This window comes from Dreissena polymorpha, chromosome 4 (assembly GCF_020536995.1).
Source record: "Dreissena polymorpha isolate Duluth1 chromosome 4, UMN_Dpol_1.0, whole genome shotgun sequence".
NCBI classification, from domain to species: domain Eukaryota; kingdom Metazoa; phylum Mollusca; class Bivalvia; order Myida; family Dreissenidae; genus Dreissena; species Dreissena polymorpha.
In genome coordinates this window covers 127,471,945-127,496,156 of record NC_068358.1, presented here as the reverse complement: position 1 = coordinate 127,496,156, position 24,212 = coordinate 127,471,945, and the positions used below count along the sequence as shown (strand labels likewise).

General features: G+C 32.2%; 2 protein-coding genes across 15 annotated transcripts in view; both read right to left on the bottom strand.

The window, feature by feature from the left end:
• Window positions 1–21,162, bottom strand: part of LOC127875863 (cell death abnormality protein 1-like) — a 32,832-nt gene extending 11,670 nt beyond the window's left edge. For 11 of the 14 annotated variants that reach the window (XM_052420575.1, XM_052420577.1, XM_052420576.1 and 8 more), the window contains exons 1-5: window positions 20,662–21,162; window positions 10,801–10,931; window positions 9,335–9,473; window positions 8,528–8,662; window positions 5,428–5,562 (exon numbers count right to left, since the gene is read on the bottom strand). In XM_052420575.1, the coding sequence (XP_052276535.1) occupies window positions 5,428–5,562; window positions 8,528–8,662; window positions 9,335–9,473; window positions 10,801–10,931; window positions 20,662–20,941 (820 nt within the window). In that variant the 5' untranslated portion in view covers window positions 20,942–21,162. The remainder of the gene's footprint in view (window positions 1–5,427; window positions 5,563–8,527; window positions 8,663–9,334; window positions 9,474–10,800; window positions 10,932–20,661) is intronic. The other 3 variants (XM_052420586.1, XM_052420589.1, XM_052420585.1) reach the window with 2 other exon arrangements.
• Window positions 21,145–24,212, bottom strand: part of LOC127878773 (multiple epidermal growth factor-like domains protein 11) — a 30,067-nt gene continuing 26,999 nt past the window's right edge. Inside the window, exon 10 of the mRNA XM_052425301.1 lies at window positions 21,145–21,278. Within this exon, the coding sequence (XP_052281261.1) occupies window positions 21,145–21,278 (134 nt within the window). The remainder of the gene's footprint in view (window positions 21,279–24,212) is intronic.

The window sequence follows — 24,212 nt, the reverse complement described above, 5'->3', positions numbered from 1 at the left end:
GGTCAAATTATAATATGTTTCGCCCTGTAACAGTATGTAACAGTATATACATCAGAAGTAGAATGAGCAGGTACAAAGCATCAAAAACTGAATTCGAACAACGTTATCATCAGAAAAATCTGTTGTATTCTGTTTTACTAATGTTGATAAATGAAAATAATTTTTCTATTCACCTGATAATACTATTTAACATAATCACTATGACAACTTGCTGAACTTGATCTAAGTATTATTGTTAGAATGTGCAAAACAAGAAACTTACATTGAAAGTACAAAATTAGATAATAAACAAGTATACGCCTTAAATATTTTTCGATATTAATTAAGCAATTTACCAATGGAACCACCTCGGGGTTGTTTGAGTGTGTCTAAAGATGCTCTTCAATCATAAATAATTAAGCATTTTGTATTTTGATTAGATCTTATACATTTTCAACGTAAATATACGCTCATGAATTGATATGTAAATGCAATATTATATTCCATTTAAAACTTCATTCCAGAAACAGTTATTACTGCAATATATGACATTGCGGTTTTCATGAAATGCCATGCATTTAAAATGAGAGAAAGTTAGTTCCGTTTTCCTTGTTCAAATTCAACATATTTGATAAAAGCTTTACATATAAATAATACTAATAATTCTTAAGAAAATGTCAACAAAACCAAGCGGTGTCTGATTCATGAATTAATTAACGAATAAGGAATAATAAAGCATTTTCCTGTCCCTTATTCAACCGAATTAACAAATGTTTGTTTGTAACTAAACATCTAATGGTACCAAATTTATATGAACTATGCATCTAATTGATAAATAAAGTGAATTTCATGCAACTCGAATACAATCAATTTATGTAGTACAAATAATGGTGTAATTCGTTGTTGTTGGACTTTCAATAATGATTGAATTACATTTTCACGGTTTTATTTCATGACAACACACTTTTTTTCTCGAGATTGACTAAGATTCCTTATTCAAACCGATTAAGGAAAATATGTTTGTATTCTTAAAAATAAATTAAACATGCTTACTTCATATCAATGAATGTATATAAAAAAATAAATAAATTGATATAAATATAAACATGTTATTTGTTGCGCTTAATTAAGGAATAGGAACCTGTTGAGCTATCTTTTGCGTAAGGCTGGTCACCATCGAGTCCAGGCACATTTAGTATGTCAAGGTTCATGGTTGACGGAACGAATGAGAAAATGCGTTATCGGACTACACGATAAATGATGAAAATACAATCATTTAAGTACGATTCAGATCATATACCTTCAACATAGAGAGCTTTAAATTCGTATTATTGGCAATGTTCAATGTAACATTTTTTTTTATCTCTGCAACAATTCTTGAAGGTTTATCTTACCCTTACCTTTGGCCAATACAATGCGATAGCTGAATACTAGACATGTTCAATAAAACTTATTCCGTGCTCATATGGTTACAACATCGATGGGATAAGATTAAATGCAAAGCAATTACAACACGTAACTACACATGAGAGTCCGCACCGGTAGAAGCGGTACATGTGACTACAATAGAATGTAAGTGTCATACACGCTTTAATAGCGTGTCGTCTTCTTTGATTCTCTCAGTACGACTAAGCGTTTTCTTGTTTATGCCGACACACTTGCGACTTTCAACCTAGACACACCGCGAGGACTAACCAAATGTCGATGGCCTTGATGGTAAAGAATCCTAAACCGATTTTAGCGTTACTGTTGCGCTCTGTATACGTACCGAATGCCTACACATAAAGAAGAGACTGTGCCGGAAGCAGCGACCAAAATGTATATAGTGTACTGGAAAGTTTCTTCGATACACTTGAATATTTTAAATAAAACAAACTTTGCTCATATTCGCTTTAATAGCGTGCTTTCTGCACAGATTTTATAAGTCCGAAGATGTATTTTCCTCGTGAAAAGAAACGGTACATTCGGTAACCTTCATTCTTGGCACATAATTAGGGGCGTGAGGACCTAAAAAAACGAGTTTGGTCGTCTCGATGGTAAGTCGAACACGTCTTTCCTCGCTTATGCACACCAACGTTTTATCAGGAGACCTGCAACCTTAGTGAACGATTAGAGGCCAAAAAGCGTTTTTTTCTTCGTGAAGACCAACAGAATATCAGAAGACCTTAAACCTCAGTACACGATAAAGGACCTTGGGGACCTTTACAACGGCACTCGTCTCAACGATGACAAGTATTACTCAGAGAGTAGTGTAATTGATACTTTTATCCGTTTTCAGCCGTAAAAATGCACAAATGTATTGCAATATTTTTATATTGTCTAACCTTGATATGCAATGATTTAGTTGATAATAATTACCATTTTGTTAATTTCAATTTATTTTTAAAGTATGAAAATACCTTTCGCATTTGGTTTGAATAACCAGTAACACGCCAAAGTTAGCGAAACTGTTGCGATCTGTATGCGTACAGAATGCAAATAGTCTTCACGCTCCTTCCAACGATAAATTTTGAGACCTTATTTCGGGTAACGCTGAAGTCAGTACGAAGTCGCTGATGTCACAATTAAGGCGAGACTGAACTGAAAGCAGCGGCCCCGATGACTTTAGTATACTGGAAAGCTTTATCTAGATTTTTTAATATCTGTTTGATTCAAAGACCTATGCGCGTATCGTAATAGCGTATGTTTGTTCAATATTTTAACACGCGTTTTCTTGTTCGTGCAGAACAAATGTATATCTGGCAACCATCATGCTTTGCAGACGTATATGGTCCGACGGAATCTACGAAAGTGCCCTCGTCTCGATGATGACCGGTTCTACGCCCAATTTAGCGCACCTGATTCTGTTTTCCTTATTCAGCTGCGAAGTAATTTATAATGTAAAAATCTTCGAATAAATGTATTGCAAAATATAGCTTTACTATCCAATCTACTTTTACAATAATTTTGATTGAAATTTAGTAGTCTTTGGTCCATTTTTAGGTATTTTAAAGTAAGAAAATTCCAGTTTATATTCGCTTTTAATAAAAAAATAAGGAACTGATTCCTGTTTACTCATTAGGCCGCGAAAAAGGAACGTAGTTATCAGGAAATACAATTAAGAAAAAAGTACTTCAATAAATACATTTAATATACAACATATTAACAATGATTTTAATGAACAGGTGGATTACCTTTGTTCATTTAACCAATGTTTAAGTATGCCAGTTCTTTATTCGTATTAAATACAGAATATGGAACTCGTTCGTGTTTCATCATTCAACGGCAGAAAAGGAACCGGATTATTGGTAAGTAATACTCAGTAGAAATGTATTGCAATACATATTTCAATATCGAATCTACAAACACAACGATTTTTTATTTAAATGGTGCCATCCCTTTTCTGTTTTATCATTTAAGACTATGTCAAGTTCCTTATGTAGTCCTCTTTGGTTGATCATAATTTACATTTAGTAAAAAAAAGTTCCTTATTATCGTCTTCATAATACTTTGTTTAGTGCTGATCGTCAAATTCAATATACATTAAAAATGTGAGAAAACACAGCTTTGTAACATGATCGCTAAAATATCACACACAACATATACACAATTAAAATAACCAAAAGCGAAATAAAGGCGTCCGAATAAGGAACAAACTTTTTTCCATTTCCTGATTCGGAGGCCGTTATTTCTTACAATTATATTCGCATCATAGACTTATTGCATTGCAAAGCTTTATATTCGTATTATTGGCTTTGTTCAATGTAAGATTTTTTATTTTTATCTCTGAAACAGTCTTTGAAGTTTTATGAAACAGTCTTTGAAATTTTATCTGACCCTAACCCTCGTCAAAGGCAACGCGATAGCTGAATACTAGACATTTTAGATATCTCATTTCGTTCCAAACTAAACAGTCACGGAGAGATATCATTAAGTTGCATAGCAATTTTAACACGTAATCATAAAGGCAACACTGCACCGGAAGCAGCGGGCCAGGTGCCTCTGTTAGACTGGGAAGCTTATGCATATATAACTATATGGTTGATATAACAGGTTATATCGTAATCCTTGATCCCGCGAAACGCGATGTAACGTATATGTCACACTCAGTTTAAGCTGTATCTGCCGATTGGGCAGTATGACACTAACATCGTGTTATGTATTCATTTTTTGATTTTTCCTCAATGTTTAGCGCTTGTGTAGTGCGATAAACGATCACCAAACTTTCCTGACATCAAACATTAACAGTATAAAATTATTATGCGGGCTACTCTTGATAAAATTTGTCTTTAAATCTAGCATGATGTACATGTAGCTGTAAGCATATTTTGTTCCTATATCTTATCGGCTTATCGGCGCGCATGAAGCCAAATACACGCATTTCGCATAAAGGTGTATACAATCAAATAATGACGAGTGTAGCAATACAGACAGAAAAAAGTTTTGTTTCAATAAAGAGAAAAGGTTTGTCATTTTTTATACAAATGGACTAGAGATTGTGTTACTAAAAGTAAAGACTTCAACTTTCTCTGAGCCACGAAGGTTTAATTCAGTACTACGTATTATAAGTATTAAGAAGATGCCATGCTGTGCATGAAGCATAATGTCCGCTTGCTTTTTATCAGGACAAATTATTTAGATGAAATTATCTAGAACTGTTTATTTGTAGGCATAATTTGTTAACATCACATTGTTAACAAAATTCGGCAATGACTTTTGGATTTCAAAAATTGAATAACACGCATTTGAAAATACCTACATGAAATAATATCTTATTTTAACAATTTTAAACATATGGATATAATACTTGATGCAATTAAAAGGTAGGTAAATACGTGTTTGAGATGGCCAAACTATGTTTATGCATATTTTGCTACATGAATGACGTGTTAAGTTATATTGAAATCGCGATGATGTAACAGATCTGTTCGAGGCTCGCTCTGATGTCGCCTTTTGAGCGATTGGAGTAAATATTGAAATCAGGCTAAGATAATCTGATTTGTGAAAATGACAATATATTCAATAAAGAGTTGTCCGAATGCAAATTTCAATGATAAACAAAATTCTGGTAACCAAATTGATATGCGTTTCGTTAAACAACAAGAATAAAACATTTCCAGTATTGCGTACATTCCAAATCGTCTTTTCAAAACATTGTTTAAATTTCGTATTAATCGTTACAAATGTACAAATCTAAAATGGCCAATCGGTTAACAGATTTTATTATATTCGAACGCTAACTTTATAATTGCACATGCATAAATCTAAAACGGTCAATCTGTTGACAGATTATTTAATAAAATATTGGGACGCTACTTGTGTTCATATATATCTTTGTATATGTACGAATCTAAAATAGTACACAGATTTCAGAGTATTATATGCGGACTCTTCATATCATATTTGCTTTTATGAGATATGTGTTTGATTTGTGCGTTTGTGTTACATTAATATCTTTTGGCAACTTACTTTCATTACACGCTATTCCTTTCCAACCATCTTTGCAGCCACCATTTCCACATGCACCCGTTACAACGTCGCATGGGCCCTCTAAGCAATGGCATTGCTTGGAACAGTTTGCACTGTAACTTCCGAGTGGGCAGTCTGAAACGAAACGAGTGGTGTATTCATGATTTCATAGTAAGTATATATATATATATATATATATATATATATATATATATATATATATATATATTGTCTTCTTTATATCGTTTAACTTTATTAATACTTTCTCTCTGACGGGCATTTCTTGTTTGATTTATTTTTTAGCAGTCACATAAACAATCAAACTTTGTAATATGGATCTTTAACACAAAATATTGCTGCTTCTTTTTGTATCTGCACGATGATGAAAAGAAATATTAATTATGTAATGCTATATTCGAAAATCTTTTTCCAAATGATGTAGTCGACACTTTGAGCTGAGCGCTCTAAAACTGGTTTAAACCCCCAATTCTTTGCATTCTGTTTTCCTTATTCAGCTGCGAAGTAATTTATAATGTAAAAATCTTCGAATAAATGTATTGCAAAATATAGCTTTACTATCCAATCTACTTTTACAATAATTTTGATTGAAATGTAGTAGTCTTTGGTCCATTTTTAGGTATTTTGAAGTAAGAAAATTCCAGTTTATATTCGCTTTTAATAAAAAATAAGGAACTGATTCCTGTTTACTCATTAGGCCGCGAAAAAGGAACGTAGTTATCAGGAAATACAATTAAGAAAAAAGTACTGCAATAAATACATTTAATATACAACATATTAACAATGATTTTAATGAACAGGTGGATTACCTTTGTTCATTTAACCAATGTTTAAGTATGCCAGTTCTTTATTCGTATTAAATACAGAATATGGAACTCGTTCATGTTTCATCATTCAACGGCAGAAAAGGAACCGGATTATTGGTAAGTAATACTCAGTAGAAATGTATTGCAATACATATTTCAATATCGAATCTACAAACACAACGATTTTTTATTTAAATGGTGCCATCCCTTTTCTGTTTTATCATTTAAGACTATGTCAAGTTCCTTATGTAGTCCTCTTTGGTTGATCATAATTTACATTTAGTAAAAAAGTTCCTTATTATCGTCTTCATAATACTTTGTTTAGTGCTGATCGTCAAATTCAATATACATTAAAAAAAGTGAGAAAACACAGCTTTGTAACATGATCGCTAAAATATCACACACAACATATACACAATTAAAATAACCAAAAGCGAAATAAATGCGTCCGAATAAGGAACAAACTTTTTTCCATTTCCTGATTCGGAGGCCGTTATTTCTTACAATTATATTCGCATCATAGACTTATTGCATTGCAAAGCTATATATTCGTATTATTGGCTTTGTTCAATGTAAGATTTTTTATTTTTATCTCTGAAACAGTCTTTGAAGTTTTATGAAACAGTCTTTGAAATTTTATCTGACCCTAACCCTCGTCAAAGGCAACGCGATAGCTGAATACTAGACATTTTAGATATCTCATTTCGTTCCAAACTAAACAGTCACGGAGAGATATCATTAAGTTGCATAGCAATTTTAATACGTAATCATAAAGGCAACACTGCACCGGAAGCAGCGGGCCAGGTGCCTCTGTTAGACTGGGAAGCTTATGCATATATAACTATATGGTTGATATAACAGGTTATATCGTAATCCTTGATCCCGCGAAACGCGATGTAACGTATATGTCACACTCAGTTTAAGCTGTATCTGTCGATTGGGCAGTATGACACTAACATCGTGTTATGTATTCATTTTTTGATTTTTCCTCAATGTTTAGCGCTTGTGAAGTGCGATAAACGATCACCAAACTTTCCCAACATCAAACATTAACAGTATAAAATTATTATGCGGGCTACTCTTGATAAAATTTGTCTTTAAATCTAGCATGATGTACATGTAGCTGTAAGCATATTTTGTTCCTTTATCTTATCGGCTTATCGGCGCGCATGAAGCCAAATACACGCATTTCGCATAAAGGTGTATACAATCAAATAATGACGAGTGTAGCAATACAGACAGAAAAAAGTTTTGTTTCAATAAAGAGAAAAGGTTTGTCATTTTTATACAAATGGACTAGAGATTGTGTTACTAAAAGTAAAGACTTCAACTTTCTCTGAGCCACGAAGTTTTAATTCAGTACTACGTATTATAAGTATTAAGAAGATGCCATGCTGTGCATGAAGCATAATGTCCGCTTGCTTTTTATCAGGACAAATTATTTAGATGAAATTATCTAGAACTGTTTATTTGTAGGCATAATTTGTTAACATCACATTGTTAACAAAATTCGGCAATGACTTTTGGATTTCAAAAATTGAATAACACGCATTTGAAAATACGTACATGAAATAATATCTTATTTTAACAATTTTAAACATATGGTTATAATACTTGATGCAATAAAAAGGTAGGTAAATACGTGTTTGAGATGGCCAAACTATGTTTATGCATATTTTGCTACATGAATGACGTGTCAAGTTATATTGAAATCGCGATGCTGTAACAGATCTGTTCGAGGCTCGCTCTGATGTCGCCTTTTGAGCGATTGGAGTTAATATTGAAATCAGGCTAAAATAATCTGATTTGTGAAAATGACAATATATTCAATAAAGAGTTGTCCGAATGCAAATTTCAATGATAAACAAAATTCTGGTAACCAAATCGATATGCGTTTCGTTTAACAACAAGAATAAAACATTTCCAGTATTGCGTAAATTCCAAATCGTCTTTTCAAAACATTGTTTAAATTTCGTATTAATCGTTGCAAATGTACAAATCTAAAATGGCCAATCGTTTAACAGATTTTATTATATTCGAACGCTAACTTTATAATTGCACATGCATAAATCTAAAACGGTCAATCTGTTGACAGATTATTTAATAAAATATTGGGACGCTACTTGTGTTCATATATATCTTTGTATATGTACGAATCTAAAATAGTACACAGATTTCAGAGTATTATATGCGGACTCTTCATATCATATTTGCTTTTATGAGATATGTGTTTGATTTGTGCGTTTGTGTTACATTAATATCTTTTGGCAACTTACTTTCATTACACGCTATTCCTTTCCAACCATCTTTGCAGCCACCATTTCCACATGCACCCGTTACAACGTCGCATGGGCCCTCTAAGCAATGGCATTGCTTGGAACAGTTTGCACTGTAACTTCCGAGTGGGCAGTCTGAAACGAAACGAGTGGTGTATTCATGATTTCATAGTAAGTACATATATATATATATATATATATATATATATATATATATATATATATATATATATATATATATATATATATATATATATATTGTCTTCTTTATATCGTTTAACTTTATTAATACTTTCTCTCTGACGGGCATTTCTTGTTTGATTTATTTTTTAGCAGTCACATAAACAATCAAACTTTGTAATATGGATCTTTAACACAAAATATTGCTGCTTCTTTTTGTATCTGCACGATGATGAAAAGAAATATTAATTATGTAATGCTATATTCGAAAATCTTTTTCCAAATGATGTAGTCGACACTTTGAGCTGAGCGCTCTAAAACTGGTTTAAACCCCCAATTCTTTGCATTGACCGTTCCAAGGCGTTGACCCAAGCTTTATTCTTCTTTGTGTATATGTTGTTTCGTAGTGTGCTGTTTCGTACTGTTTTGGCAATTGGTCACTTGCAATAAATAACCAAAATAAGGACCAACTAATTGTTTATAATGAGAATGCAATACTGCTCCATCAGCTAGAGTCTCACTTCTTTATACTTTATTATTTCTTCAGACGTTTAACCACGTGTATTGCTTCACGTGATAAAACACGTATGATGTACTAAAATATAAGGTGAAAAACTGTACATTTACCCCAATGTCTGTAGAGGTTAATTCTCCAATAGGCGCCACATCGCTGGCTTCTGTCGCCCGGACAAATTTCCCTACACTCTGACTCTAGCGCTTTGATTGCAGAATTAAGCGTATTGCCACAGAGGCAATGTTTCCACTCCTTATTGCAATCAGAAACAAAATATATTGATAACATGTCCGTTGTTTACGAATAAGCAATAGATTGACTTTACAACGTACTGTTCAAAGGGATCTCAGCTTTTTGTTTACTGATGCATGCATGTTTAGATGACATATTTCTGCCAATCTGCAGATTAAAGACATTATCAAGGAGAACTACAAGCGGCGCCCACATTATATTTGAACACAATTTATTCCACAAAAATAATAGCATCTATACCTTTATTAAAGCATTTGTTCAATATGAGATCAATAACATGCGTAAATAAGTTTACGCCTTTTTTGCCAGGATTTAAGAGTATTGTTAATAATATACTGGTCCAATCTTGTCCGCTCGTCCTTCAGAGCTTTTTAAAACCTTAAACAGAGTTATCGGTGCGATTCTGATAATGATTTCCTTATACCAAAGTCAGGTATCCGGAGACAACGGCATCCATACATCACTGCCGATAAAGTTCAGGTTCTCCTTCATATGAAACTGGAAGGCCTGTTGTGATTTGTGATTTCAGGCACCGACCTTCTAGAGACAGTTTCGGAGCTTCATTTCGAACAACCGGCTTCAATACCTTATTGATATAGAATAAGCTATTAACTTGAGTTCCTTTGTTGATAAACCGAAGCTCGGGTTTTCCTCTGTAAGTGGTGATTTTTCTTTGTTAAGCTTCCAATATTTGGTGATAATGTTATAAGCAGTTCCTTTAGAGATGCTTAATATGGACGACATCTCACGTTGGGTCGGCATATTATCTTTAGCGTTCATACGATTGAATTTGCTGATGAAGTCCGATGTGGTCACATTTCGACGATATTGACATTTAGGAATTGGAAGGTCAGGCTTGATATTTTGGAGTTGATGTCCAATATTATCATGAATGTTTTTGAGAAAACCTAACGCATTTGAATACCCCACTGCTTTGAACTCATTTTGAATACTCCAATACACGTTTTTAGCCTTTATAAGTCCAACAACTACCCCTTCTATTGTATCACTAATGAGGAATCCAAATGTTGAAAAATCAAGATTATTATTGAACAGGATAGAGTAAAAGCTTTTTTGACATGTTTTTCACGCGGTATTTCTACAGGTGTATAATGTACTATGGGCGCCTCTTGTATGCTATACTTTATACAATAACAATTATAAAAACAAAGTTAAACACACAATTTATAACAAATAGGAAACACATAGGAATTAAGCCTAATGTATATAATTTTCATAACAAAAGGATTTTAGTTATACTATTTTATTCTTTGTGTTGCGTCTTGTATCTTCGCTAAAAATGTGCAACGTTAAATCTACAACCAACCTCCACTCCGAAATATTTGTAGCGGCTGCAGTGTTTTGAACATTCGGTTGGTGAGTTCGAATGAGAAACGTGATTATAATCTGCAAGGATTCGGTTGCCGCTATCTTGATAACAGCCCATATAAATGATGTCTGTAAATGAATGTTAAATTATCCTAAATTCATCAATGCAGTCGTATCTTAAAAGCCAAATCGATCATGTCATAAATAAGGGAAACATCTATTCACTGATGTATTTATCATAAGTGTGTTATACCACATACATTTCGGGCGAGTCAATCATCTTTAAAAACAGTCAGTGCTTTTCGTTGGATTTTAACAAACTCTTTATATGTTAAATGATTACAAAATAAGACAGGTATAGACAATTCTACATGACTCCGGTTTTGTTGCGTACATGAAAGATTTGTTGATAAATGTGATATTGTATGGTCACGAATTGTAATTCACCAATCGATGCCAAGGATAATAAAGCTTTCTATTGAGTAAGTAGCAGAACATTAACAAGTGTTGCCAAGTACGTAAGGTACGGTTACAATTCTGACTTGTAATAACGAATATATTTTTCATGGCTTAAGTAGAAACGGATTAGATAAGTAATGTTTATTTACATAAATAGCAATAATGTCACAATATAAAAATCGGAGCAATGTTGGGTAAATGTTGGATCATAGGGCACTTATGTCATCTTTCGTGTAAATCAATCTCAGCACCAAGTACCAAGGACCTTGGCCATGTAAATATAAATCAAGGATATTAAAAGCAGTAGTGTTATTTAAAAAAAAACATGATCCCCTACGTTATTTTTATTTTCAAAATTGCATTTCAAAACTATTAAGCTTCGTATATTGAAGAAAATAATAATGTTTACATTGACATATAAAATACGGCAACATGATATATATATCGACTACCATAACATACACCTTGGAGTTTTACACTACCCTTTCGAAACTAAACTGAATGAAAATCGCAATCAAACAATGGGTCGTTAATTTCAACTCTAATTATTTTAATTAACTAACTAAAGAACATTTAAGAAATATTAAGTGCCGAATAACAAAAAAGTATGCGATCGCGGAATCGTTCTTAAGGACTGGCAAACAATTTTTACAATATGTTTAATCGCAATAAGCAGTATGTGTAGCACACTTTGAACGAAAAACGGTAGTTATTTGTCGAGTCCAAATAATTATTTCAATCCTAGTAGCAATATTGACAAAATAAAAAAAAGTTTTTAATTTAGGGAAAAGGTTTGCCATATTCTACAAATAAAATGCACTGCACAGTGTGTTTTTATTCGGTAATAAAGTATTAAAGCCCACTCATTTCGCGTGGTAATGAGACGTTGTACATGAAGCATGCTTTTTGCCTGCTTTTAATCACGATACATTATAAACATGAAATTCTGGAGAATTGTTTTTTTGTAGATAGACTTTGTTAACGTCACATTAATCGAATTCGGAAATGCGTTTCAGATTTCAAAAACTCATTAGTTCGCATTTTAACATGGGTGATAAGTTGGTTCCTTTTTCCTAGTTCCTTATTCCTTATTCGAATATGGAATAAGGAACTGTTCCGTATTCCTTATTCACGCGTAACATATTTGTTATAGGGTTTAAAAGAACAATAATGCAAACATTTCTGAAGTAAATCAAAACAAAATAACTCGAATACATTTACTTTATGTATTACGTTACATATTTATGTTTCTTCTTCGCGCTTGCATAGGATTTCTTGTTTAAACCGAACCGATATTTTCTAATTCGAATACTTATTTTAAATCAACAAAACGTAAAGCATATACTATTATTTTACATGTATGTGATAAAAAAAAACAACCTTGAACATTCAAACATGTTTATTTTTATTTATTGCCAGTTCCTTATTCGAGGCTGAATACAGAAAAAGAAAACAGTTCCTTATTCCTTATTCAAGCCGAATAAGGAACTGGCATTTTCTTACTTAAACATAAATGAAACTGATCCAAAATTAACCACATATAAATGAACATATTATTTATACATTGGTTGTATATGTAAAATTCTAATTGCAATACCTTTCTACTAAGTTTTAAGTGATGATTATCCAGTTCCTTATTCAGTGTGAATATGGAATAAGGAACTGGTTCCTTATTCCTTATTCAAATCGAATAAGGAACTGGAATTTTCTTTCTATAGATTATAAGTCAAAATGAACCAACGTGACAAATAACTCAACGAAAATTATTGTAAATGTATGTCGGGTGTAACAAATATTAATTGCAGTACATTTCTATTTTGTTTTATTAAATAATAACATAGTTCCTTATTCGGTTTGAATAAGGAATAAGGAACTGGAATGTTCATACTAAACAAAATATTAAAATAAACCAAAGTGACCAATAAATCAATTAAAATCATTGTAAATGTAGGCTGGGTATCAAAAAACATTAATTGCAGCACATCTCTACTATGTTTCATTTAATGATAACCTTGTTCCTTATTCGGATTGAAAAAGGAATAAGGAACTGGTTCCTTATTCCTTATTCAAACCGAATAAGGAACTGACATTTTCATACTAAACAAACTATTAAAATGAACCAAAGAGACCAATAAATAAATGAAAATCATTGTAAATTTAAGTTGGGTATCAGAAACATTTTATGGCAGTACATCTCTACTATGTTTCATTTAATGATAACCAAGTTCCTTATTCGGATTGAAAAAGGAATAAGGAACTGGTTGCTTATTCCTTATTCAAATCGAATAAGGAAGTGGCATTTTCATACTAAACAAGCTATTAAAATGAACAAAAGAGACCAATAAATCAATGGAAATCATTGAGAAACGCGTTTTCGCACTAAAACAAATCTATAAAGAAAACACACTTTTACAACTAGTATGCGCGCATGCGTTTGAATTATAAAATAAAATAATGAGGCATCTCGATTAAACTTTAAAATCTACTTGAGGAACCTAGACCGCTGCTTCCGTTGCAGTATTGCTTTCATGTTGACGCATTGAAATCCCTTTGCATCTTTAATCATATCCCTTTGTAACTGTGTATGTATAAGAACGGAATGGGATAGCTAAAGCATGACTAGTATTCAGCTTGTACAGAAGTTATGGTCAGAAAAAACTTCAAGAACTGTATCAGAAATATAAATTTAAAAAATCTTACATAAAAATAGCCAATAATAACAAATATATAGCTGCGCTATTCTAGAATGATCCGAATTTAAATATCTGAAGTTATGGCCTCTGAATAAGGAATTGGCGTAAAGTTAGTTCCTGATTCAGAAGCCTGGATTTCGGACAATCACTTTCAGATATGTTCTATTTAATAAGTAGTGTGGGTTATTTAAGTTTGAGTATGTTCTATGGACATGTTCTTTAACATTTCTACTGTATATTATATTTTGCGATAAGCGCTGTAAATAAGTATTATGGAGACGATAGTAAGAGACTGGCCTTTTCATAATCAGACATAAATACAGTAACCCAACATAAATGAACGTCAATGTTAATCATGGTATATGCAAGTTGGATTAAAAAAATACTTATTGCCGTACAATTCTACTTTGTTTATTAAAATGATAACCCAGTTCCCGTTTTTTGCTACTAAATAAGATACAAGTAACAAGTTGCTATAACTTAGGAAAAATACCGGTAGGCCTGGTAATCAAATAGAAAAGCGCGTTTTCTTCGCTTCCCGTGACCTTTTATCGCGCGTTAATGTTGTAAGTTGCCGGATATACCGTTTCCATCCAAGATCGAGAAAACGCGTTTCCAGTGATAGAACATCTGTTTAAATGCAAACACTCAATTACGGATTGCTTACGCATTTTTAATGAAACTTTCCAGTCTAATAGAGGCATCCGGGTCGCTGCTTACGGTGCAGTCTCGCCTTGATGGTGACGTCAATCATGTCTTACTGACGGCAACGTTGTCCTAAATATATCTGATGGTCCCCTAATATATCGTTGGTCTGCACGAGCGAGAGATATTAATTAAAATTCAAAGGGTTAATACAGTCTATTACACATTTTTGCAAAGCCAGTACCTAATTCTACTGTAGCATAGATGTGAAATTCACTCCTCCTTGTTTATTTGATTTTTAAATTGCACACCTCTTTTTTCTATCTTGTCCCCATGACATACTTAGTCGAGTGAACGACTTACTACGCACTGCAATTAATAATTTTATACCCGTCCAACATATTCAATAATTTTCATTGATTTATTCGTCTCGTTGGTTCATTTTGATTTATAATTTATAGAAAGAACATTCCAGTTCCTTATTCGATTTCAATAAGGAATAATGAACCAGTTCCTTATTCCTTATTCAAACTGAATAAGGAACTGTATAATCATCACTTAAAACTTAGTAGAAATGTATTGCAATTAGAATTTTACATATACAACCAATATATAAATAATATGTTCATTTATATGTGGTTAATATTGGATAAATTTCATTGATGTTTAAGTAAGAAAATGCCAGTACCTGGCTCCTTATTCCTTATTCAAATCAAATAAGGAACTAGGTTATGATTCAATGAAACATAGTAGAGATGTACAGCAATTAATGTTTTTGATACCAAACCTAAATTTACAATGATTTTCATTGATTTATTGGTCTCTTTGGTTCATTAAATTTTTTTATTTAGTATGAAAACGCCAGTTCCTTATTCGACTTGAATACAATCCGAATAAGGAACTAGGCTATCATTAAATGAAGCTTAATAGAGATGTGCTGCAATTAATATTTTTTGATACCCGACCTTAATTAACAATTATTTTCATTGATTTATTGGTCTCTTTCGTTCATTTTAATAGCTTGTTTAGTATGAAAATGCCAGTTCCTTATTCGATTTGAATAAGGAATAAGGAACCAGTTCCTTATTCATTTTTCAATCCGAATAAGGAACTAGGTTATCATTAAATGAAACATAGTAGAGATGTACTGCCATAAAATGTTTTTGATACCCAACTTAAATTTACAATGATTTTCATTCATTTATTGGTCTCTTTGGTTCATTTTAATAGTTTGTTTAGTATGAAAATGTCAGTTCCTTATTCGGTTTGAATAAGGAATAAGGAACCAGTTCCTTATTCCTTTTTCAATCCGAATAAGGAACAAGGTTATCATTAAATGAAACATAGTAGTGATGTACTGCAATTAATGTTTCATTCTAGAATAGCAAAGCTTAATATTCGTTATTATTGGCGATTTTTTGTGTAAGATTTGTTACTTATATCTCTGGTACAGTTCTTGAAGTCTTATCTGACCCTGAACTTTGGTCAAGACTATATAATAGCTGAAAACTAAACATGTTTTAGATATCTTGTTCCGTTTTCATACGAAAACTGTTACGAAGGGATATGATTAAGAATGCAAAATGATTTCAACACGTCTCCATAAAAGAAAGACTGCATCGAAAGCAGCGGTCCAAGTGCCTCTATAAGACTGAAAAGTTTAATCGAAATGCCTCAATATTTTATTTTATAATTGAAACGAAAAAGCGCGCGTCCTAGCCGTAAAAAGTGTGTTTTATTTTGATATATTTTTAGTGCGAATACTTGTTTTTTCGCTCATGCAGACCGACAGTACATTCGGCGACTTTCAACCTCGGCACAAGACGAATGCCAATGTTCCTGACAGAGTTGTCATCAGTGCGACGTCACTGATGTCACAATTAAGCGAGATTGAACTGGAAGCAGCGACCAGGGTGCCTCTATTTGACTGGAAAGTTTCATCAAAATTCCTCTGTATTTCGTTGTTGCTGTTTTTGTTTTGTTTTTAATTAAAGGGGCCTTTTTACGTTTGGGTAAATTGACAAAAATGGAAAAAGTTGTTTCAGATTCGCACATTTTCGTTTTAGTTATGATATTTGTGAGGAAACAGTAATACTGAACATTTACCATGCTCTAAAATAGCCATTATATGCATCTTTTGACTATTTAAAAACCCTAAAATTATAAAGCGTTGCAACGCGAAACGAATTAATAATTTGGAGAGTTCAATTGTTGCCGTTTTATTTTGTGAAACTAAAAGAATTGCTTATATAAAGTATAAAATACGTCAGACAGGGTATTCGGAAGGATGGCCGAGTGGTCTAAGTCGCAGACTATTTATTCCAGGAGTTCAGGGGTCAGTGGTTCGAGTACTGATGACGGTTACCTATTTTTTCTTTTTTTAATTTGTATTCTTGATTTTTTACTGGAGCATTTTATAGCCAATGTTCACGTTTATCAATATAAAGCATTTAATGACAAACTTCAAAACATGCCAAAATCTGTGAAAAGGCCCCTTTAATTACCAAAACTTACATAGCTGTAATTTGGTGGTTTTATTTCAATAGATTTTCTAACTCCGAAAGCGCGTTGACTCGCTCTATGATGCCAACGTTACATCCGGCCACATTGGCGCACGATTAAAAATGGCACTGTTCTTGGTGGTTATAAGTGATATCTTTAGATATTGCAACTGGTTACGCTTTCCTTATTCAGTCGCGAAAACGGCACTAGGTTATCTTTACACAAGAATACTAAAAAGAAATGTACAGTAATAAATACATATTTTGTATTCCCAACCTACATACACAGTGATTTATGCGTCTCTTAATTCATATTATTTTATTTGTTAAGTACGAAAATACCAGTTGCTTATTCGATTTGAATAAGGAATAAGCAATCAGTTCCTTATTCCTTATTCAAATCGAATAAGTAACTATATTATAATTAAATTGAACAAAGTAGAAATGCACTGCAATTAATAATTTTATATCCGTCCAACATATTCAATAATTTTCTTTGAGTTATTCGTCTCGTTGGTTCATTTTGATTTATAATTTATAGAAAGAACATTCCAGTTCCTTATTCGATTTGAATAAGGAACCAGTTCCTAGCTTATTCCTTTTTCAGTCCGAATAAGGAACAAGGTTATCATTAAATGAAACATAGTAGTGGTGTACTGCAATTAATTTTTTGATACCCAACCTAAATTTACAATGATTTTCATTGATTTATTGGTCTCTTTGGTTCATTTTAATAGTTTGTTTAGCATGAAAAAGCCAGTTCCTTATTCGATTTGAATAAGGAATAAGGAACCAGTTCCCTATTCCTTATTAGTAACTGTGTTATTATTAAATAATACTAGATAGAAATATATTGCAATAAATATTTTTATCTTCGAACCTACATAAACCATGATTTTCATCGACATGTTAAATTATTTGGTGAATTTTATTTTATATTTGAGAAAGGCAATATTTCCTAATTATCCTCTTCATAATACTTGTTTTCAGCGTGTATATTGACATAGAATATTTAAAGAAATGTGACAGCATACGTCCATGTAACATAATCATGCTTAAATAACCCACACTACATCTTAAATATAACATATCCGAAAGTGATTTTCCGAAATACAGGCTTCCGAATAAGGAACTAACTTAACGCCAATTCCTTATTCAGAGGCCATAATTTCGGATATTTAAATTCGGATCATTATAGAATAGCACAGCTATATATTTCTTAGTATTGGCTATTTTTATTGTAAGATTTTTTATTTTATATGTCTGATACAGTTCTTGAAGTTTTTTTCTGGCCCTAACTTCTATAGAAGATTTTCCGATAGCTGAATACCAGTCATCATTTAGCAATCTCATTCCGTTCTTATACCTAAACAGTTACAAGGGGATATGATGAAGGATGCAAAGTGATTTCAATGCGTCAACCAGTTCCTTATTCCTTTATCAATACGAATAAGGAACTATGTTATCATTAAATTAAACTTATTAGAGATGTACTGCAAATAATGTTTTTATACCCAACCTACATAAAAAATGATTTTCATTGATTTATTTGTCTCTTTTGTTCATTTTAATAATTTGTTTAGTAGGAAAATGCCAGTTCCTTATTCGATTTGAATAAGGAATAAGGAACCAGTTCCTTATTCCTGTTTCAATCCGAATAAGGAACTATGTTTTTATTAAATGAAACTTAATAGAGATGTGCTGCAATTAATGATTTTTGATACCCAATCTAAATTTACAATGATTTTCATTGATTTATTGGTCCCTTTGGTTCATTTGAATATTTTGTTTAGTATAAACATTCCAGTTCCTTATTCGATTTGAATAAGGAATAAGGAACCAGTTCCTTATTCCTTATTCAAACCGAATAAGGGACTTTGGTATTATTAAATAAAACAAAGTAGAAATGTACTGCAATTAATATTTGTTACACCCGACATACATTTACAATAATTTTCGTTGAGTTATTCGTCTCGTTGGTTCGTTTTGACTTATAATTTATAGAAAGAAAATTCCAGTTCCTTATTCGATTTGAATAAGGAATAAGGAACCAGTTCCATATTCCTTATTCACACTGAATAAGGAACTGGATATTCATCACTTAAAACTTAGTATAAATGTATTGCAATTAGAATTTTACATATACAACCAATATATAAATAATATGTTCATTTATATGTGGTTAATTTTGGATCAATTTCATTGATGTTTAAGTAAGAAAATGCCAGTTCCTTATTCGGCTTGAATAAGGAATAAGGAACTGGTTTCCTTTTCCGTATTCAGCTTCGAATAAGGAACTGGATTATAAATGAAAATAAAACATGTTTAAATGTACAAGATTGATTTTATTATCACATACATGTAAAATAATAGTATATGCTTTAGGTTTTGTTGATTTGAAATTAGTATTCGAATTAGAAAATATCGGTTCGGTTTAAACAAGAAATCCTATGCATTCGCGAAGAAGAAACATGAATATGTAACGTTATACGTAAAGTAAATGTATTCGAGTTATTTTGTTTTGATTTACTTCAAAAATGTTTGCATTATTGTTCTTTAAAACCCTATAACAAATATGTTACGCGTGAATAAGGAATAAGGAACCGTTCCTTATTCCTTATTCGAAAAAGGAATAAGGAAATAGGAAAAAGGAACCAACTTATCACCCATCATTTTAACTAGCATATACAACGGGATCATTTAAATTGTAAATCCCGGGGCAGGTCCGTAAGGGTCTCGCCGCCCGCCGTGTTTTTAATTATTGGACTGCAATATTTTACGATCTCGAAAGTTACTGAATGTATCTTAACAATTATAATATTTTGTGGAATTGTTAAATAGCAGAATAAAATCTCAATGAACATTTCATCGGACTTGTCATCCCATCGAATTATGTTACACATATGTTTAATCGCAATAAGTAGTATTCATAGCACACTTCTTTGAACGAAATACGGGAGTTATTTATCGAGTCCGAATAATTATCTCAACAATTATAGCAATAGTGACGGCTGAAAAATGTGTTTAATTTAGAGAAAAGGTTTGCCGTATTCTATCACAAATGCACTGCAAAGTGTTATTTTTATTCAGTTATCAAGTATTAAAGCCCACTGATTTCGCGTGGTAATTAGACGTTGTACATGAAGCATGCTTTTTGCCTGCTTTTAATCTGGATACATTATTAACATGACATTCTGGAAAACTGTTATTTGTAGATATACTTTGTTAACGTCACATTAATCGAATTCGGAAATGCGTTTCAAATTTCAACAATTCAATAGTTCGAATATGAAATAATATCTTATTTGAACGATTTTAAACATATGGATATAACACGTGATGCAAGTAAAAGGTAGGTAAATACGTGTTTGCGATGGCCACTCTATGCTTATGCATATTTAACTACATGAATGACCTGACAAGTGATATCGAAATAGCGATCTGTGGATCCCGCGAACCGCGATGTAGAAACAAATTAAGCTAAAAAGAGAAAGTCGATTGGTTAAATAGATGTGAAAAAGTGCATATTTTTAAAAAGTGCATTCTTATAATAATTCCTACCGTGTGCGGAGAATGTGTACGTCAATTTAAAACCCCTTGCACTAACTCTGGAGTCTGTGGAGAAGACAATACGTGCAGAGTTCGACTGCGACGTAAATCGCTTAAGTGGCATAGTCCCGCAGAACTTCCCGATAGACGGATAGGAAGCGTTAGGTCCGTTGAAGAGCTCCAGGTAGTCATAATTGCAATCGGACTGGAACTCCAGTGCGAAGTCTATAAATTCCACCTGAAAACACACAAAAAACAAGTAATTGAGAGTGACTTTATTGTTGTGGAACATTGTGTGGGTTTAACATATTGAAGCTTGGATAACATATATTTAATTATTACCTGGTAATGTAACACTGTCATAAAAATTAATAATATAAGATTAATTTTGAATGCCAAATGTTATGATAATATAATCAATTTTCTTTATTAAATACCACACGAAGATTTAACAAAAGTATAATTGCTGTCGGTTGATCGATGAATAATTAAATGTTAAGTATGAACATTGATCCAGTAGCCCTCCGGTGCGCTAATGACCCAGGTACATCGAACTGTGTTGTTGTAATTCGATGGGTAGTTGGGGCTCGTGATGACGCCAATTTGATCCGTCAGGACCCCGCCACACTCTGTAAAGGCAAGCAATATGCGATGAAATAATACTGAATGAGCCTTCAAAAGATTTGAAGTAAAGCGCAGTTCAATAATAGTCGTTTATTTTAAATTCACTTATTTCAGTTAAATGTATTGCGTACACATTAAAGTTTTCAAAACAAACATTCAAACTGGTGGTCTGATTTATATTTAAATGTATCTGGTTTATCGGCGCTAATAAAAAGCCTGAGAAAATGTAAATATTATTTATTGAAAATGCAATTGCTAGTCCCGTCACAAAACGTTTATTAAATTCAATAACGTTCGTTAAATTAACATGTAAATCGTTGTTACAAGAACATTATTGTATTAATTAAGGGATAGTGTTTTTGTAAGATATGTATTTCTTTTGCAATTACGTCCTAGACACTAATACTGTAAATATATTTAGTAAATAATTTGTAAGAACATTTCAAACATCATTTTTGATATAAATATTGCTAATAAATTTGAAAATTAAACTTAAGGAAGAATACGTTGTCAAAAGTGTTCATAAATACTCGATAAGCACAATCGAAGTTAACAGCCTTGCGTAGATGATAAAAAAAATGAATATTGTGAATGTTTATTTTTATTTTTTATGTATTACTTGTTGAACTGTTTGATGTCGATTACCACTGAAATAAACATTAAACAGAAAGATTAACGATATTTTTACACAGCGTTATATTTAATTCTAGTACGTTGAAAGCACCATTATTTAAAAGTAACATATGACAATTCATAGTACTTTGATTTGTTAAAGCGCCCCCCACGCACGTCCAACAGTTGAACACAAATCTTATGCCCCCCCCCCCCCCCGACAACAAAAAAATAATTAAAAAAATGAATGCTATATTGATTCGGAGCGAGAGACTCAAGTGTATGCTGAATCATAAATGACAAAGACATATTAATACATCTGCAATTTTCATGAGATTTTTATACATGACGCTCTCACAATAATTATTTGTATCACGGAGACTGCGGAACATATATGTAAGTAATCTGTGTAGTATATAACTTGGATATCTTTTGTGTAATGATTTTACGAAAGAAGTTTTCCATTCAAATTCTGTGTATGCACATCACAAGTTCATGTATTTTATATATGGTTTACAACACTATACCGGTATATGGCATACCGCGGTACATTCAAATACATGGAATAAATAAATATATATGTAATTTTTTATTTATCGTGGCACGCATTGTTGAATCGCATTTTTTTTATTAAATTTTCGTAATAACGCTCAGAGCTTTAATTTGACCGAGCATTATAGGTTTTAATGCTCAGAAATCATGTTGGACTCGATTTTGAAGTTTTAATAAGCAAAGCAGCATGAAACTAGCATGCATTTTTCAATTAATCAGGCGGAGTTTTAAACGTATTTGCGCACACGTCGTTAAGCAAACAAACAAACATAGTGATTGTATCGGGCAACTACATTAAAATAAGCCCACTTATTGATTAAATTATTTCAAAACAATAGAATTGATTGTTAAGCGTCAACACACATAAGAAGTAAAATGTATAGGTACAAACCTGTCAAAAAACATAATTGCATCGTGATAGTCAGTAAAATGTATGGTTGGCTGTTAATAAATGAAAACAATTTTTCTATTCACGCAACAATATTATTCGAGATAATCACTATCACTAAAACTTGCTGAAATGAATTTTATTAGTTTTTTCAGAATGTGCAAGAAAATAAACTCACAGGTAAAGTACAAAAGCAGATATTAAAATAAGAATTCAGCTAAAACATATTTCGATATCAAATTACAGTTTTAACCATCTCAGGGTTGGTTTTGTGTTTGTGTGTGTGTGTGTGTGTGTAAAGATGCTTAAACCTCAATTAATCAAGAAGTTATTATTTCAATAGATATTACAAATGTTTAAAGTTAATATTAGAAATGTGAATTTATATTAAAATGTCATATTATATTCCATATAGAATCTTCTTTTTAGAAAACGATATTACTGCAATATATGACAATGCGGTTTCAGTGAAATGCCATGCATATGAAAAGAGAGTAAGTTGGTTCCTTTTTTATAGTTCCTTATTCAAACTCAATATACTTGATGAAAGCTTTTACAGATAAATAATACTACGAATTCTTAAAAAATAAATAAATAAAACAAAACAAAATCTTGTTTGATTTATGACTAAATTAACGAATAAGGAATAAGGAAATGTTGCTTTGTTACCTAAATCATCTAATCATCTAACGGTTACCAATTAATATGAAAGATGCATCTTATAGACAAATTGAAATTAATGTCAAGAAAAGTATGGTGGACTTTGTAAAAAGCGGCGTAAAAACCGCGATAGAGAGAACTGATTCCTTAATTGAACCATGCCTAGATGAAATTTGCTCCACATGTCCAATGTTCTCACTAAAATGACACCTCCTTAAAAAAATATAATCAAGGAAACACTGGAAGAAATAAAAGAACAAATCCTTGGAAGTGTATTGTAAAAACTAAACCCTAAAAGAAAAGCAATGCTATACAGTGTATATAATATCCAAAGTTTAAGTCTAAACGATCTGGAACAATATGGAAGAAGAAACCGCATTCGGATGTCTTGCCTATCAAATGACACGGACCAACACACATCGATGGCCGTGGCCGAGCAAACGGTGATAATGTTGAGTCAAAAGCTTGGCCTTTAATTGGGAAAAACATATGTCGACCCCGGGAAATATATACCAAATTAAAGCCGACCAGTTATTATCAAATTTGACAGGCGGCGAACAAAAATCGAGGTAATGAAACGTGCCAAGCTTTTAAAAGGTACTGAAATTTATATGAGCATTATATATAAGCATCATCGCGTCTGAAGAAACTTAAGTTAGTTGAGACGGCCTAATCCCGGGACGGAAAACTATTCGTTCGCTATCGAAGACATAAACGCAACGAGCTA